The 15,402-nt window shown below is 40.2% G+C and overlaps 1 protein-coding gene across 20 annotated transcripts in view; it reads right to left on the bottom strand.

The window, feature by feature from the left end:
• Window positions 1–15,402, bottom strand: part of MYT1L (myelin transcription factor 1 like) — a 319,330-nt gene that overhangs the window by 21,469 nt on the left and 282,459 nt on the right. For all 20 annotated transcript variants that reach the window (XM_063330399.1, XM_063330401.1, XM_063330402.1 and 17 more), the window contains 3 exons: window positions 14,043–14,105; window positions 9,101–9,184; window positions 7,537–7,758 (listed from right to left, as the gene is read on the bottom strand). In XM_063330399.1, coding sequence (XP_063186469.1) covers window positions 7,537–7,758; window positions 9,101–9,184; window positions 14,043–14,105 — 369 coding nt within the window. The remainder of the gene's footprint in view (window positions 1–7,536; window positions 7,759–9,100; window positions 9,185–14,042; window positions 14,106–15,402) is intronic.

Here is a 15,402-nt window from a genome sequence, read left to right on the forward strand (position 1 = left end):
CTGTGCTTTTCAGGCCCCACCTGGAATACTGTCTTCAGTTGTGGTCCCCACTGTACAAAAAAGATGTGGACAGGCTGGAGAGGGTCCAGAGAAGGGCCACCAAGATGATCAAAGGACTGGGAGGCCTGCCATATGAGGAAAGGCTGAGAGAACTGGGATTGTTCAGCCTTGAGAAAAGAAGGCTTAGGGGAGACTTTATCACCATGTTCAGGTATTTAAAGGGTGGCTACAAAGAAGATGGAGACTCACTTTTTACAAGGAGTCACATGGAAAAGACAAGGGGTAATGGGTACAAGTTACTCCTGGGGAGATTCCTATTGGACACAAGAGGGAAATTTTTCCCAGTGAGAACAATCAGTCATTGGAATAATGTCGCCAGGGAAGTGGTGGATTCCCCATCACTGGACACTTTTAAGATTCAGCTGGACAGGGTGCTGGGTCATTTTATCTAGACTGCTTTTACCAAGAAAGGTTAGACCAGATGATCCTTGAAGTCCCTTCCAGCCTGGTATGCTATGATTCTATGAATTTTTTTTGTTGTTGTTTTTACACAAGGTATTTTATCATGACATATCTCATTTTTGCACTGTGGTTCACAGCACCGAACCACAGTATTAGTATGCACCTTCTGATATCTGTAATTTGCATTAGTCCATAGTGAACATTGCATCATATATATCTCTATCTATCTATCTATCTATCTATCTATCTATATACGTGGAATCTCAGATCTGATATAACTTTACATTATATTTTCAGTTGTTTTCAGTTGTTTAATAAAGCTTCTAAGTTTTCCTCTCTGCACTTATTTGCAAATATCAGAAAACTTCTTTTTAAATTCTGGTTTTATTTCAAATAAGTTTCCTATCTGCCGAAAAAGCTGACACCAGCTAGGAACTGACTATCTCCACCTAAATTTGGGGCACTTTCATTTCTCCATGAACTGAAAGGAGCAGGTGGTATTTAGTATCTTAGACAACTTAGTGTACTGTAAGTCCTGCTGTCTCATTTGTGGGCCTTGTACAACACTGCATTAACACAAAGTCTATTTCAGGTCCAAGACTCTTCAGGACTGATTTTGCTCGAACAACAGAGGTTGCAAGCATAAGTACAAAACATAAAAATCAGAATAACCTGAGGCCTTCTCATGCTCTTTGTAACTATATAGCTCATTTCTAAAAGACTAATTCGCTGAACTAATCCTAAGTATTTATATGTCTTTAAGTGCCGAAGCTGAGAAATGCTGATGCTAAGAGCGGGTGTGACTTCAGGCAAAGAAAGACTGAAAGCTCTACAATAATTTAGGAGCAAATTTACAGCCACCAGCAGATGTTTGCAGCTGCAGAGCATCTGGATTATGGAGCTACTGGCCCTTTGTCACTCTGCGTGTGAACACCCGCCCCAGATAAACCCTGGGTGAGATGCCACTCTATGGACACAGGCTCAGGCTGCAGCCCTGAGCAGCAGGAGGTTTGACTATAGGTGACACTTGCAAACCTTCCCTTCAGGAGCTTCCTTTCAGTTTTTTTCAGACAATATCTATTTCTAGCATCCATCTTCCCTCATATTTCCCATCTCACGAATGCTTTGAGTGTTTGGGAGCTCAGAGGTTCTCCAAGGACCTGTGTGAGTGTTGGTGTCTCCCTGCTTCTAATAAGCAGCTGCAGAGGGCAGCTCCTGTCTTGAGTTTTTATCTTTTCATCTTTTTCTAATCTGCCTGGTCTCAGGCTTAGCAATGCAGTTGTGCAGCTCAGAGCTGTGACTAATCTAGAATTTTTGGTGGAAACAACACCTCAGGACATGCACGTGAGGCAATGGCTGAACTGAGTGAACTGCTATTATCTTTCTGCAGGCATTCTGACAGCCTTCCCATTAACTAAGTCTTCTTATACATAAAGTGGATATCCCATAACTGACATGTAAACATTTCCAATAACCATCTCACAATTTCTATGTACATTTCTTCAGAAGGGAAAAGGCATTGGATGATGTGGGATTATGGGGATGAAGGGACTGCGAGCAGCCCTGCCGAGAAGGACTTGGTGATACCAGTGGATGAAAAGCTGGACATGAGCTGACAATGTGCGCTTGCAGCCAGCCCAGAAAGCCAACTGTATCCTGGGCTGCATCAAAAGAAGCATGGCCAGCAGGTTGAGGGAGGGGATTCTGCCCCTCTACTTTGCTCTCATGAGACCCCACCTGGAGTACTGTGTCCAGCTCTGGAGCCCTCAGCACCGGAAAGACATGGACCTATTGGAGCAGGTCCAGAGGAGGGCCACAAAAATGATCAAAGGGATGGAACACCTCTTCTATGAGGACAGGCTGAGAGAGTTGGGGTGGTTCAGCCAGGAGGAAAGAAGGCTCCAGGAGACCTCATTGCGGCCTTTCAGTACTTGAAGGGGGCCTACAGGGAAGATGGGGACAAATTATTTAGCAGGGCCTATTGCGATAGGACAAAGGGTAGTGAGTTTAAAATAAAAGAGGGGAGATTTAGACTACATCTAGGAAGAAATTTTTTATGCTGAGTGCGGTGAAGCACTGGCACAGGTTGCCCAGAGAGGTGGTAGATGCCCCATCCCTGGAAACCTTCAAGGTCAGGTTGGATGGGGCTCTCAGCAACCTGGTCTAGTTGAAGATGTCCTTGGTATTTGTAGGGTTTTGGAGTAGATCAGCTTTAAAGGTCCCTTTCAACCCAAACTGTTCTATGATTCTATTCTATGTCCATTACTTCCTGCCAGCACATCTACATATTTGCAAACACAGTGGCATGCCAATGCTGCTGAAATACAAATCCTGTTCTATAAACTTGTTTATGGATCTTGGAGTCCCATTGTCCCATTGTCCTCATCGAGGATACAGGTGCACTAAAGAAAAATTCCCCTTTTCCACATTTTTATCCCTATTTAGCATTAGATTGTAAATGGGGAACATACTTATAATTTGACCATCTTTTGTATATTATGGCTCTACTAGCATATATTTTTGTACTTGTTTTGGCTGGGATAGAGCTAATTTTCTTCATAGTAGCTGGTATGGACTATGTTTTGGATATCAACGCAAAGCAGCACTGATAACACAAGGATATTTTAGCTGTTGCTGAGAGCACTTCCACAGAGTGAAGGCCTTTTCTGTTTCTCACCCCACCGCACCAGTGAGTAGGCTGGAGGTGTAAAAGGAGTTGGGAGGGACCCCAACTGACCCAAGGGATATCCCACGCCATATGGCGTCGTGCTCAGCAATAAAAGCTGGGGGAAGATAGAGGAAGGGGGGACATTCAGAGATACAGCCTTTGTCTTCCTAAGTCACCGTTACATACAATGAAGCCCTGCTTTCCTGGGGATGGCTGAACACCTGCCTGCTGATGGGAATTAATGAATGAATTCCTTGTTTTGCTTTGCTTGTGTGCGTGGCTTTTGATTTACTTATTAAACTGCCTTGTCTCAACTGAGTTTTCTCACATTTACCCTTCAGATTCTCTCCCCCATCCTGCTGGGAGTGAGTGCGCAGCTGTGTGGGGCTGAACTGGGGTTAAACCACCACATAGCAAAGGGAATTTAAAAGCTACATTACCGCGTTTGAAATGGGTGAACACTGCTTTAAAAAAAAGTGGGAGATGGGAGCAAGAAATTGCTTTAGATCTGAAAAGGCATTTCTCCATGTAATGTCCACTGAAGTCAGCACAAGCACATTTCCCTTCTGCACTAAGGAGCAGAGCTGCTAAATCCAAGTATATCCTGAGAAAGTCCCCACTAATCACAGTATTAGAAATGATGCCGCCCAGAAAAATCTTCTTAAATCAAATATGAGGATGTAATGGCCTGTTCAAGAACCACACTGGAAAGCTACAGTATAATAACCAATTTACATTTCATTATAAGCTATTTCATTTAGCTGTCTACTGGCTCCATGCTTACATGCCTTCCAATTCATTTTTATATTGCAGATAGGTCACCTAATTTCACACTGGCCGCTCCTGCTAGCACAGGCTCCTTTTTGAAGCATAGCACTCTTAATTCTATGCTTCGGGTCCCTCCTGATAACCCTCTGTTGCCATTCTTTCCTATGCAAACTTCTTGACAAAATAAAACTATTCATAGGAATTTCTGCAGACAGGCATGGCAAATGTCAGAAAAAACAGAAACTTTGTTGGTGCCTTTGTTCATAGGGTAGGTTTCAAAATTTACTGAAATTTGTGACTTTTTCTATTGACTGATTATTTCTGCTTCAGAAGCATGTACATACGAATATGCATACATTTAAATTCCAGACTACGGGATACCAGTTGGAGCAGGTTTTTAACTAAGTACTGATTTACCAGCCCTTGTGGGTCACCTCCAGGCTCCACTGATATCAGTGGAATGACACTATGTGTACAAGGTGCAACAGCAGCTCTAAGAAATCTTTGCCTCAAAAACCTCAATTCATTCAACAGTTGGCATCATTTTCACGAGCCAGTCTGCTGTTCCAGTTTCCAGAGTGTTACAGCTGCTTGGATAATAGCATATTAACAGCTGTGTATAAATGGCAGAATATAAAAAACTCAAATAACACATTACGGACAACTACACGTGCAATTAATATATATGCTTAGAGAAGTCTGCTGATAGAAAAATATTTGTACTGAGGAAGAAAAATCACGTGTTAGGAGAGAAGCGAGCTGTAATGGCAAAAAAGAAGACTTTTAACTACTACTTCCCTAGGAGCCTTTATTGACACAATTAATGGTCATAGCCCTGCTTTCTCCCCACACACGTTGAACACAGCTGTACCTGCAAGAGACCGTACATAAACCTGGTCTCAATGTGTAACTGACAGGGCATTGCTTCTCTTCAGAAGGCGGCACCTGAGATTTACAGCCATAGCTGTATAGCAAAATGTTGTTAGGAGATGAGGCCACAGCCTATTAAAATGGATACACTAAAAGTGAGGGGAAATTTCATACTTAGGTAAGGAAATGCATAGTCTGTAATTTAGGTGGGATTGAACTCCAAATTAAAACACTTAGATTTAAATGTCTGCATGGGAACTATGTGTCAAAGCTGCCATGGAGCTCTGGGGCGCATTCATTTAAGGAGGTGAGGGCCCTTACAGACACCCTGCAAATCACGTTCAGCTCTCAGCTGTCATAATTAAACAATGGGAGTGTCTCACAAGTCTTCAGTCATTTTTGCCAACCCAGTATGGCCATCTTGCATGCACTGCGAACACCTCAAATGGCGTAAAGTACTAATTTGTTGGCAGGGCAATCCCACTCCCTGTTGACACACTCAGTGACATCTAGAGTACAACTCTGATCAAAGGCGGGTCTCTACTTCACCAAGTGAAGTGAACAACTCTCCAGGATCTATTGACTGCATTCACTGGAAGTGTAGTAAATGCATCTTGTTCACCTACAAGCAGATTCTTAAGGTAGGTGAATTGTTCTGAAGTTCAACGCTATGTGCAGAGTCTGATTCACTTGTCCATATACAGGCATGAAATGCCATTTGAGAAGATATACCATTGAGGCTGACAACTATGACACTGCACCTACCTTTCTGAGCAACAGCTGGAGGCTACATAAATTATCCTAAGGCATTTAAAACAGCTCCAAGCACTTTTCTTTGTGTGAGCAAACAAACTAAGCCCTTTTAACAGCACCTTAAGAATTCTACAAGAATTAATAATATTTTTAAAATAATACGGCTTGTTATTAATATTGCCATAGCCTATGGAAGCTTCAAGAAATTGTTAAACTTGCTCACAACAATTTAGAATATTGGCGCTTTGTTACATCAAGACAAGTCTACTTCAGTCATTCTTTTTAAGCAAACTTTCATCTTCTGGTGCTCTCCTGTAACAATGTATCTTTTTGCCCAAAACCTGGTTTTATAAAGTAAGCCCTTTACACGTCTCAGTTTCTACTTAAGATAATAGTACTCAAGAAAGCACATGGTTGCTATGTGGCTAAATGTCATATTTAAGGACATTCAAAAAGAATTTAAATTTTATTCTATTCTATGTTTATTCCAACATTCCTATTTAAAAAAAAAATATCTTGGTACCATTTGCCCCCTAATTTTGAAGAACAGTTAAATTTAGTATCAGTACGTTCCTTTTAGAATTTAGTTATTCTTGTTGCAAGAATTTTCTCCTTGAAAATATAAATACTATGTAAATACTCCTTGAAAACGACCTCTCATTAATTATATTGTGCCTTTAAACTAAAGGTACAATAATTTAAAAATTTTAATGACAGATCTCTATGAGTTAAATGACTGTTACAGCATTATGAATAACACTGAACTGAAATACGGACACTAATACTGATATTTTACTGAAGGTCAGAAACTTAAATCCACATGTGGACATCTGCACAAAGGGTCAGGGCTTTTGCATCTGCCGCTCCCTAAAGCCTGTGGAGCTGCAGGCTGTGTAACACATTTGACTACTTAGGTAGCACATCAGGTCACGGACCAGAATCCCTTCATGGCAGGTACCATAAAAACACTGAGTGGAAAAACAGCTCTGAACCTAAACAATAAATAGGAACTATGTGCACGGAGTCTGGAGTTGCAGTAAGGGTAAGGCTTTTGAGTTAAGCTGTAAAGGATTGTCAAAGAAAGAATCAAAGGCAATAGTTACAGGCAAGAGAAGGAAGAAGAGGTACACTTTTCACCTCTACATCTAGGACTGACTACAAAACAAGGTCAGGTTGGTTTAGTTAACTAAAAGGTACAGAAGTTCAACGGAGGTCTGCCTGGGGAAGGGTGACAAATCAGGCACATCAGCTTGACATATTTGAAGTAACAGAGTTTTATATTAGTGATTATATAATAAGAAATTTGCTCTGGCATTACAGTCATGTTCAGGCTGAGATTCCCACCCAAAGCTCCAAGAACACCCTTGCTTCCTCATAAGTTAATATCTAAAATGGCAGCAAGACTTATCCCTAGTAGACTGGCCACTTTCTCTTCCTTAATCTCTTAAAAGCTATGAAAAATGTCATCACTGAAGTTCTCTTATTTTTGCTTGGTTTATGAAAAATTTGACTTTATTTTTTTTTGTCAAATATTTGTATTCCATTAGTTTTACTTAATCTGCTTTATTCTACGTTTATTGTTTTGAGCAAACATTTGCATTACTAAATGAGTAAAAGTACTTTGTTTCTATGGAACTGGTTGCTTAAGTTCTTTAGTTCCATGCCTTGATGTTTGGGAATCAACAATGTGTATTACAAAATCTGTCCTGAGGTAATTTGTCCAGAGTCACTCAATAAGGCAGTAGCAGATTTACAGTTACTGTCACGCACACTTTTTTCCCTGTAATTTTCTGTAGTTTCAGATTCAGGTGTCTACCTGCAAGGATTTGCATCAAAAGATTGTGTGTCTTGATTTCCAGTTATTTACAAACATATATAGGAAGATTATTTTTCAAAGTAGTAATGAAATTAAAAAGGAAGAGAGAAATGCCATGAGAAGAAGCTGCATTTCAAATCTTGCTAATCTAATTTAAACAAAAAAGCATACATGAAAAATATAAGCCATAGTTACTCACCTACGATGAGTAAGAAAACTACCACTGACATGTCCTGAGCCATCACATCCCGGGGTTGGACATGACATTCCTTCCGTCTTCACTGACTTCCAAGAGAACTGTGAGCCATTTAGGTACCCATCCTTTTGCCTTTTGGCAGCTAGAGGACACCCTGACGCACTGCGATGGGATGCATATTTTCCAGTTATATGACCCTGACCATCGCAACCAGGAACTGGACATCTGGATAGCAGATAGATGAGATAAACTTTATTGTCTTGCCATCATATACCTGGTAGCCTCTACAACAAAGTCAAAATAAACCCGACATGAAAAGAAAAGAACAATCATGCACTGTGGTCTTAAAAATAGTCAAGTTACCCTGTAGTGGGTAAAATTACACGAAGAACTTCAGTAATATGAAAAAAAAAATGTTCTTTGATAAACTGTAAGGAGGCTAGCCAGTAGACAAAGTCATAGCTGTTGATATTGTGCAATTGCAACAAAAGGACTGAGATATATATTTGAATTGCAGGCGTTCATTACAGTAAATATCACACTGGAATTGAAATGTTGGCGACTGAGCTCCACTCAGCAGGGAAATTGCCCATAAAAACTCTATGAGCATAAAACCCTACTTAGTATAATCTGCGGTACATTTTATTTATGTGTACGGAATCTAAAGAAGACTTGTCTGAAGTAATGAAAATAATATAAACAGTTAGGTATGAAGTGATCATAGTGCCTCATCAGAAATGCTGAGCACCTTTAACCACTCCCTGAATAGGAGAGATTATAACAAACTATGTGCTACAATCTAGAGAGATCAGTGAAGGCAGTTCTGTATTCATCTGATGGTTTTCCTTACTTGGGAGTTCCCCCATACATTTGCCCTGTATACTTCTAAAGAAACAAATAACCAGGGTTAGAAGGAACAGGTTAGGATCTTCAAAGTGAAATGTTTCAAGAAAATAATGTTTTTTCAGTATGCTGCTACATAACAGGTGTCAAACCAAGACTGGTTATTTCACTGTTTGTCCTACACTAAAATATTCTGCAATTCTCCACTGAGGATCCAGTCCTGAATGGTCTAAGCAGTCACTAAATCCACTGAGTTCAGTGGCCACTTACATCAGAGCACCTGGCAAGAAGAAACAAAGACCTATAGGGAGGCATTTGTTCCTCTTGCAGACTACATAAACAGTCAGATTTGTTGCAGCAATCTCATATAACCAATTCGCTATTCCCATAACTACTTTATCTAGCATGTATGGTTTGTCTACAATATGCAAACCTGTTTAAGGGGTTATTTAGGAGATACAGATCTAGGTAATTTTTTAATTTCATGTGGAAAACATATTTAAAACTTTGTAAATTATAGAAGATGGTATCTTTGGCTGAATATTGTATCCTTTGCTGAATAAATCAGCACAGATCCTTGATTTGCAGTTCACTCATAGAAATCAGTGTGGCCATCTGCTCTTGGATAACTATCACACAATAACATTTATGCCTTAATAAAAAGCTGAAGACATATATGACCTTATAAAACACATGAAGGCCCTTTGACAATATTTGTTCTCACCTAATTGGCTCTTGGTCTTCTTTGTCTTCCTTGCTTTGTGCTATCCTGATTCCACTTTTCTTTGCTCGCGGACAGCCTGAAAGACTGAGTGAAAGAAAACATTTTAAAACACAATTTCTCATTCTTGGGTACAGATACGCTTTCTATCTGAAAAACCGGCAGAATAGGTAATCCTGTCCAGTTTCCAAAATCAAAGCTCAAGTGGTTCAACTAGGGAGAGCTGCAGAATTCAACCGCGAGGGGGAATCCGCGTATCTCAGTTTGTGATGCTGGACAGGATGCAGGCACCGTGCAGACCACACGCACAGGGGTCCCCGAGGAGCCCGGGAAAGCAGCTCTTAAACTCTCTGCCTAATAATCCCTCCAGCTGACTCAGCACCAGCGGCGACAGCTTTAAAAGGAAAAAGAAGCCAGCATTTCAGGGCTGAGAGACATTACGTCCTCTGTATGTCTCAGAGGGAAGGAAGAATAGGCTCAAAAAACAGGAGTCTCTGGATCTCTTGGTAGGACTAAAGCTTTCTCCAGGGAGCACATCAGAAACACTATCAAACCTTCTCAATTGTCATGTAAGAACCCTATAGAACCGTTGAATTAAACCACGGCAGAGCTCAGAGCTGTACAACGCCTTCCTGAGAAAGAATTTAAGTGCTCAGAACTCACCCAGACAAAAAGATTTTGTAGGGACAAAGTTATATGTCAGGTTAAGTAACGTTACATTTAACTAATCACTGAGAACGTTGTTTTTAACTACACAAGATGGAAAAAGAGATATCTATTCCAAGATTTTATAAGTTCAGCTTTCCCTTTGCATATGAAAAATTCATTATAGAAACCATTTAGTAGACTTGACAATGTCTTTAATACTTAAAGGTTTTTTTAAGTACTTGCCATCCGAGGACACAAATATGGTTATCAAAAATCAGGCTTTGTCCTCTATTTAAATGTTATTTCTATCTCAACATATCGATGTTAAAAAAGAAATGCACCTTCAAAAGAACACCACCTTCAAAAGTACTGAGAGACAAAGTAGTGTCACCAAAGACAAATTTCCATAGAGAAAGAAAGAAAATAGAAGATTAAATTTTTGTTTTCGGCATGACAAAAGGTACTTCGGTGTTGTACAGTAGGTCCTGTCTTCAGGAAGAAGAGACAGAAACAGTGGTAGCAAAATTTGCAGTTATTTTGTCTTGTCAAGACCAGCGAGGACTGGGAGGAACAAGCAGAGAAAAGGGTGATGCAATCACAGACAGAATTCTGTGTCGGTAAATAAAAAATATACAGAAATAGAGTTTACGTGCTACAAAGTCATAAGTCATTTAAAGAAAAGGGGGAATGTTAGCACCGGATATTGGACACAGTGTATTACCTAGCAACTTTTAGTGAGACAGCATGGCTACACCTATAGTGGTAAGCGGAAGGGACCTAGAACTGCTATATCGACCCAAGACCAGCAAGCTCCCATCTGTACCGGTAAACTCTCTGTCCCTGTAAAGCAGGACAGCTGCACCCATGTTGCTTATAGAGAAAGATCTGGACCCACGCTGAGCTCTAAATCATGTCTGAGAATTGCCTGGGAGAGTTTCAGTGGCCCAGGGTCAGTACCATGCCAGGGGACACGCTAACAATTTAATAGCGTAGGCACCTGATGCTTGGGCCTGTGCTCTCATCCCATTTAATTTTCTAGTTGAAATGCAGCCGACCATTTTCCTTTTTAAAGCAAGCTGCTGTTTATTCCAACTTGCATAGTGCACTACAAAGTACCAGAGTTCCCTGTCTGCAAACCAAACCTCAGAAAGCCTGTGGCACTGAAAAATAGTTTCCTTTGAAAAGAATAATATCATAATCTGTAAGAAGACAGAGTCGGGAGGAATAGAGTCTGAGGGATTTAGAATAAGGGGAAGCAGACTCCGGGGCAAGGGGACAGGTGAGGAATGGGCTGGTTCATTGCCTCCCATACAACCTGGGCTGAAGAAAGGGAAGGGGAGAGGAGGGAGTTACAGATATCCCCAGCTTATCTGTGAGACTAATCGTACCCACTGTGTGAGAATAATCAGGCTTTGCATCTGAAAACTAAACAGTTAATAGAAATGCCTCAGAAAGCAATACTTTTTATAGTAGGTGTACAGATGGGTATGCTTGTAGATGGTGACATTTTCATAACAAAATCTGAATGAAGAATTTCTGCCTTGACTAATGATTTAATGCTTTCTACATATTAAATCAATTTAATTATCACCTACTTATTGGTATTTCAGTGCATCATCTTTTTGCAATAGATCTTTCTATTCTGGCATTATGATTTATGAGAAAATTCTAAGACCTTTCAGGTCCTCTAAACAGACATTTCCAACAGACAGCTTCTGAGGTTATGATTAATTCATTTTTCCTCTGACAGCAGATTCACCAAGAAAACATATGTCAAGGATGAGCCTTTGCTTTAATTTTTTTTTATCCTATAATAACCAAAAGCTATTACAAAATAAACATATTACTTCATTTTTATATCAGTTTAATTCCTTATATAGGAAGATAAAAGACAACAAGGGAAATTCAGCACCGGTATATGCTGATACAACTTCTTGCATACATTGAATGGGTGTGTGGAACTGCAGAGAGCTATGTCAGAGTTAACTCTGCCTTCATGTGCGCTTGCTGTTGAGCAGCCATTTTAAATACAGATGATACCTAGGCATCTTGGCAGCCATTTGAGAGAAGTTTGTGGTTCCTTTCCTTCTGAAACCAAAAGGGTTGTAAGCGATGGTATCAAATACAAACAAAAATGCAAACTCAGATGCAAGCAGAGGTAGATGTTAATTTTCAGCGTGGGACTTAGAAAGCTTAACTGTGAACGTGCTGTGGGGTCTTTCATACTGAACAGCTCCAGATTTAGGCTACTGGTTTGCTGGCCTTTTAAAGAGCACCCATTTTGCCAGCCTCACCACCTCAGAAATGGCCTTGACAGATATCATGACCTGAACAGTGTGGGGCCACCTCCGTGTCAACGTGATGGGTGTCCTGGGGGCATCGGTGGTTTTAAGCAAAGACGACATTACTCCTTCACTGTCAGTGCCCCCATACCCACAGGCAGCCAAGGACAAAGGGCTGCTGGAGGCATTTTGCAAGAGAAATGAGAGAGGTATGTGGTCAATATAGATATGGTGGCATTTCAAAACGTTGACTGTGTTAAATCCCAACGGACTCGACAAATTCCACATCACTTGGTTTTGCAGAATTACTTTTTATATCTTTATGTGTACTGAGTATGCTGCAGAATCAAATGAAAACTTGGTCCAGCACTCATCTGCAAAACTACAGGAGCTTACAGGTAGGTAACACCATCCAGCTCATGGTCTGGCCCTACAGTGACCAGGAGACAATGCCCAGGAAAGGGTTTAAAAAATGAGCCGACATTTTTTTGACCCCAAATGACCCCAAAAAATGAGCTGGGTCATTCTCCCCAGCTAACCTTGCTAGCTTTTAGGTTTCTTGTTTGTGACACTTTGCCTTCTGCATCTTCACTGTCCTGCCTGTTTCTGGTTAAATAAATGAACAAATACATAAACAGCTTCCTGAAATAGCACAGTCAGGGCATAGCTACACCAAGCATATTGCTGGTAGAGGTGTGAGCTGAAAAATCCACATATCGTTAAATGTAGTTCTAAATTTGACCTTAAATCCCTTTGAAAGTGTGATTTAATCTCTTACATCATGTAAGTGGTTTTAAAATGTTTACATCTTCTCCTTTATGATGTTATTTGTACTTTTGATGTTTAACTGTGCATTACTGAAATTGTTATTGTGATCTTTCATTTTTACAGCACGTAAAGGTATGGCACATTCCCAATGTCTATGTTATTTATGTTTTGACTTTAATCTGTTTGTTGCTTTTACTGGCAATACATTTAAACGGGGAATTTGCGTATTGACTAGTTATAGCCAATTGTAAAACTGCAGGGACTTGGTGAAGCAAGCAAATATCTAGACTCAACAGTATTACCATGCAGGGGAGTGAAGAGCCTTTACTTAAAAAAGAGAGGTGGGCTACACTATTATTCTTTGATTGAACAATGGATAGCTATTTACAAAATACGGTGCAGCTCTTCTCTACTGATTTATAGTTCTCAAATAGCCACAGGGGAATTGCTAATTACACAGCATTTGTAACATTACCTCTACAGTGATACCACTGTAATGCACTTTGGGGTTACCAACAATACCCTAATTACTAAATGTGAAGTTTTCTTTTGCCCTTGATAAGGATCACAGTTACAGTTTAGGTAATTAAGGTTTTTAATCCATAAATTTCTCTTTCTCTTCTTCTGGCTTGACATAGTTATGTAGAATCTGTTGCGATTTAAAAACAAGCCAACCTTTATTGTGAAATGTACTAACAAGAATGATGCATATTAGATGAAAGAGGTACTTTTTCCCTCTGATTAAAGCTGGTAAGGCTTCAGCTAGGAGAGGAGGTAAAGAACTGCCTCCAATTCCGCATTTCAAGAAATACAGAGGCAGTCTGGAAGAGACTGACAGGAACAATCAGAAAATATAATTTCTGGGGAAGAAAATGCAGGAACGGGATTTGAGTCCAGAAAAGGTAAGACTGTGAGGAGAAGAGTTAAGTCATCTAAATGTAAAGCAGCAGAAACTTATGAATGTCGAATTGCTTCCCTGGGGTAAGAGAGAAGATAGAAAACCTGGATTGATTTTCTACAAATATTTTGCTAGATATTAGCAACTATCTTCCTACCTACTTGGGTAGTGAGCCATGCTGAAACTGCAAAATGTTATTCATTGGTGATAAATAGGATGAGTTAGACCAACCTGTGTCTATGTATAGCACTCAGTCCTACTTCAGTATTGAGAGAGGGAAGTGAGGTCTGTTGAGGTCTCTAGCCATTCAGTTGTTTGATTTAAAGAACAAAACCTTCTCTTTACATACCTTCGATGTGAAGCATAATTTCCGGTAATATGCCCAGAGCCATCACACCCAGGGGTGGGACACCTAGAATAATAATGGAAGAGATACAGAGCAGTGTTACTGACAGGAAAGATATAACTGCCCATCAAAAATTACTCATTGGCTCTGTCCCTGATTCCACAGGTGCCAGCCCTAGGGATCTGTAGCCATTGCTAAACCTAAGCTTAATTCCACACTGGGGACAAACATACTTATTTTATTCATAAAATGTTTTTGTTTGCTACTCCTCACCTGCCCGCTCAAACACTTTCTGGATATCTCTAGTATCGGCAGATTAGTGGAGATTTCCAGCAGCAGCCTGACATCCCCACATCACCAGGAACGAGTAGGGTTGACAGCAAATGGGATATCCCCAGGGTGTGTACTTAGGTAATGGCTAACACTACAGCAAGCCGTTTTCTTTTCCATCAGAGCTATTGCTATAATCCCACCGCACAGTGTCTTGAGGTCATGCCATGGAGATACTCCTCCACCTCTCCATGAAGCGAAGGAGATGCCTTAGGAAAAGGAAATGTGTAGATGGGGGAGTAATGCTGGCCTCTCATAGAGAAATGGTAACCCACCCAAACACTCCCAAACACCCCCAAACACCAAGCTACAGCACCAGATAGAGAAGTCGCTGATACAGCCACCAGTGGGATGTCTAATGGTTGAACGACATTGGAGTCATCAAAGAAAATCGATGGGTTTTTCTACATTGCAAAGATGATTGCAATCACCACAGAATAAGCTAAATTATAATGCTAAGTAAAATCATTAGCTGGTATTGGAACTGCTACACTAAATCACAGAAAAGACAAAGGAGGAATTAATTATATTCGTTTTACTGAACAGGCGAATGTTATGTGAATTCCAAAAAGTCACATTTCTTGAGCCTGAGTTTTGAATTTTAGCCATGCTTTAGAGATTCATTTGAAGAAAGCATTCAAATTCAAAAAAGCATGTGCACAAATTCAGATGTTGCGTTCTGAAACATCAGATTTCCATAATGTTGAATTCTTTCACTATTTGAATCCAGAGTTCATGCAGACTTTGGCTTTCACCTTTTAGTTACATGTGTGCTTTCCTTAAAGTTGGTCCATACTGGTAAATTTTTGTTTCACAAAGGTTTCTGCAGAGACTTGAAAGTTTCTTAAATTCAGGAATTAAGCAACCCAGAATTCAGTGCAATGGGGCTGTCACATTGCATTAAGCTGAATTTTAGCCCTTTAAAGCCAGTAAGCATTACCTACTCAGCAGAGCCAAACTCCAAACATGATTAATGCAACCTTGAAAGACAGAAATCAAACTGGAATTTGTTAAATGGTGTTCTCATATGGTC

This window comes from Chroicocephalus ridibundus, chromosome 3, assembly GCF_963924245.1.
Source record: "Chroicocephalus ridibundus chromosome 3, bChrRid1.1, whole genome shotgun sequence".
NCBI classification, from domain to species: domain Eukaryota; kingdom Metazoa; phylum Chordata; class Aves; order Charadriiformes; family Laridae; genus Chroicocephalus; species Chroicocephalus ridibundus.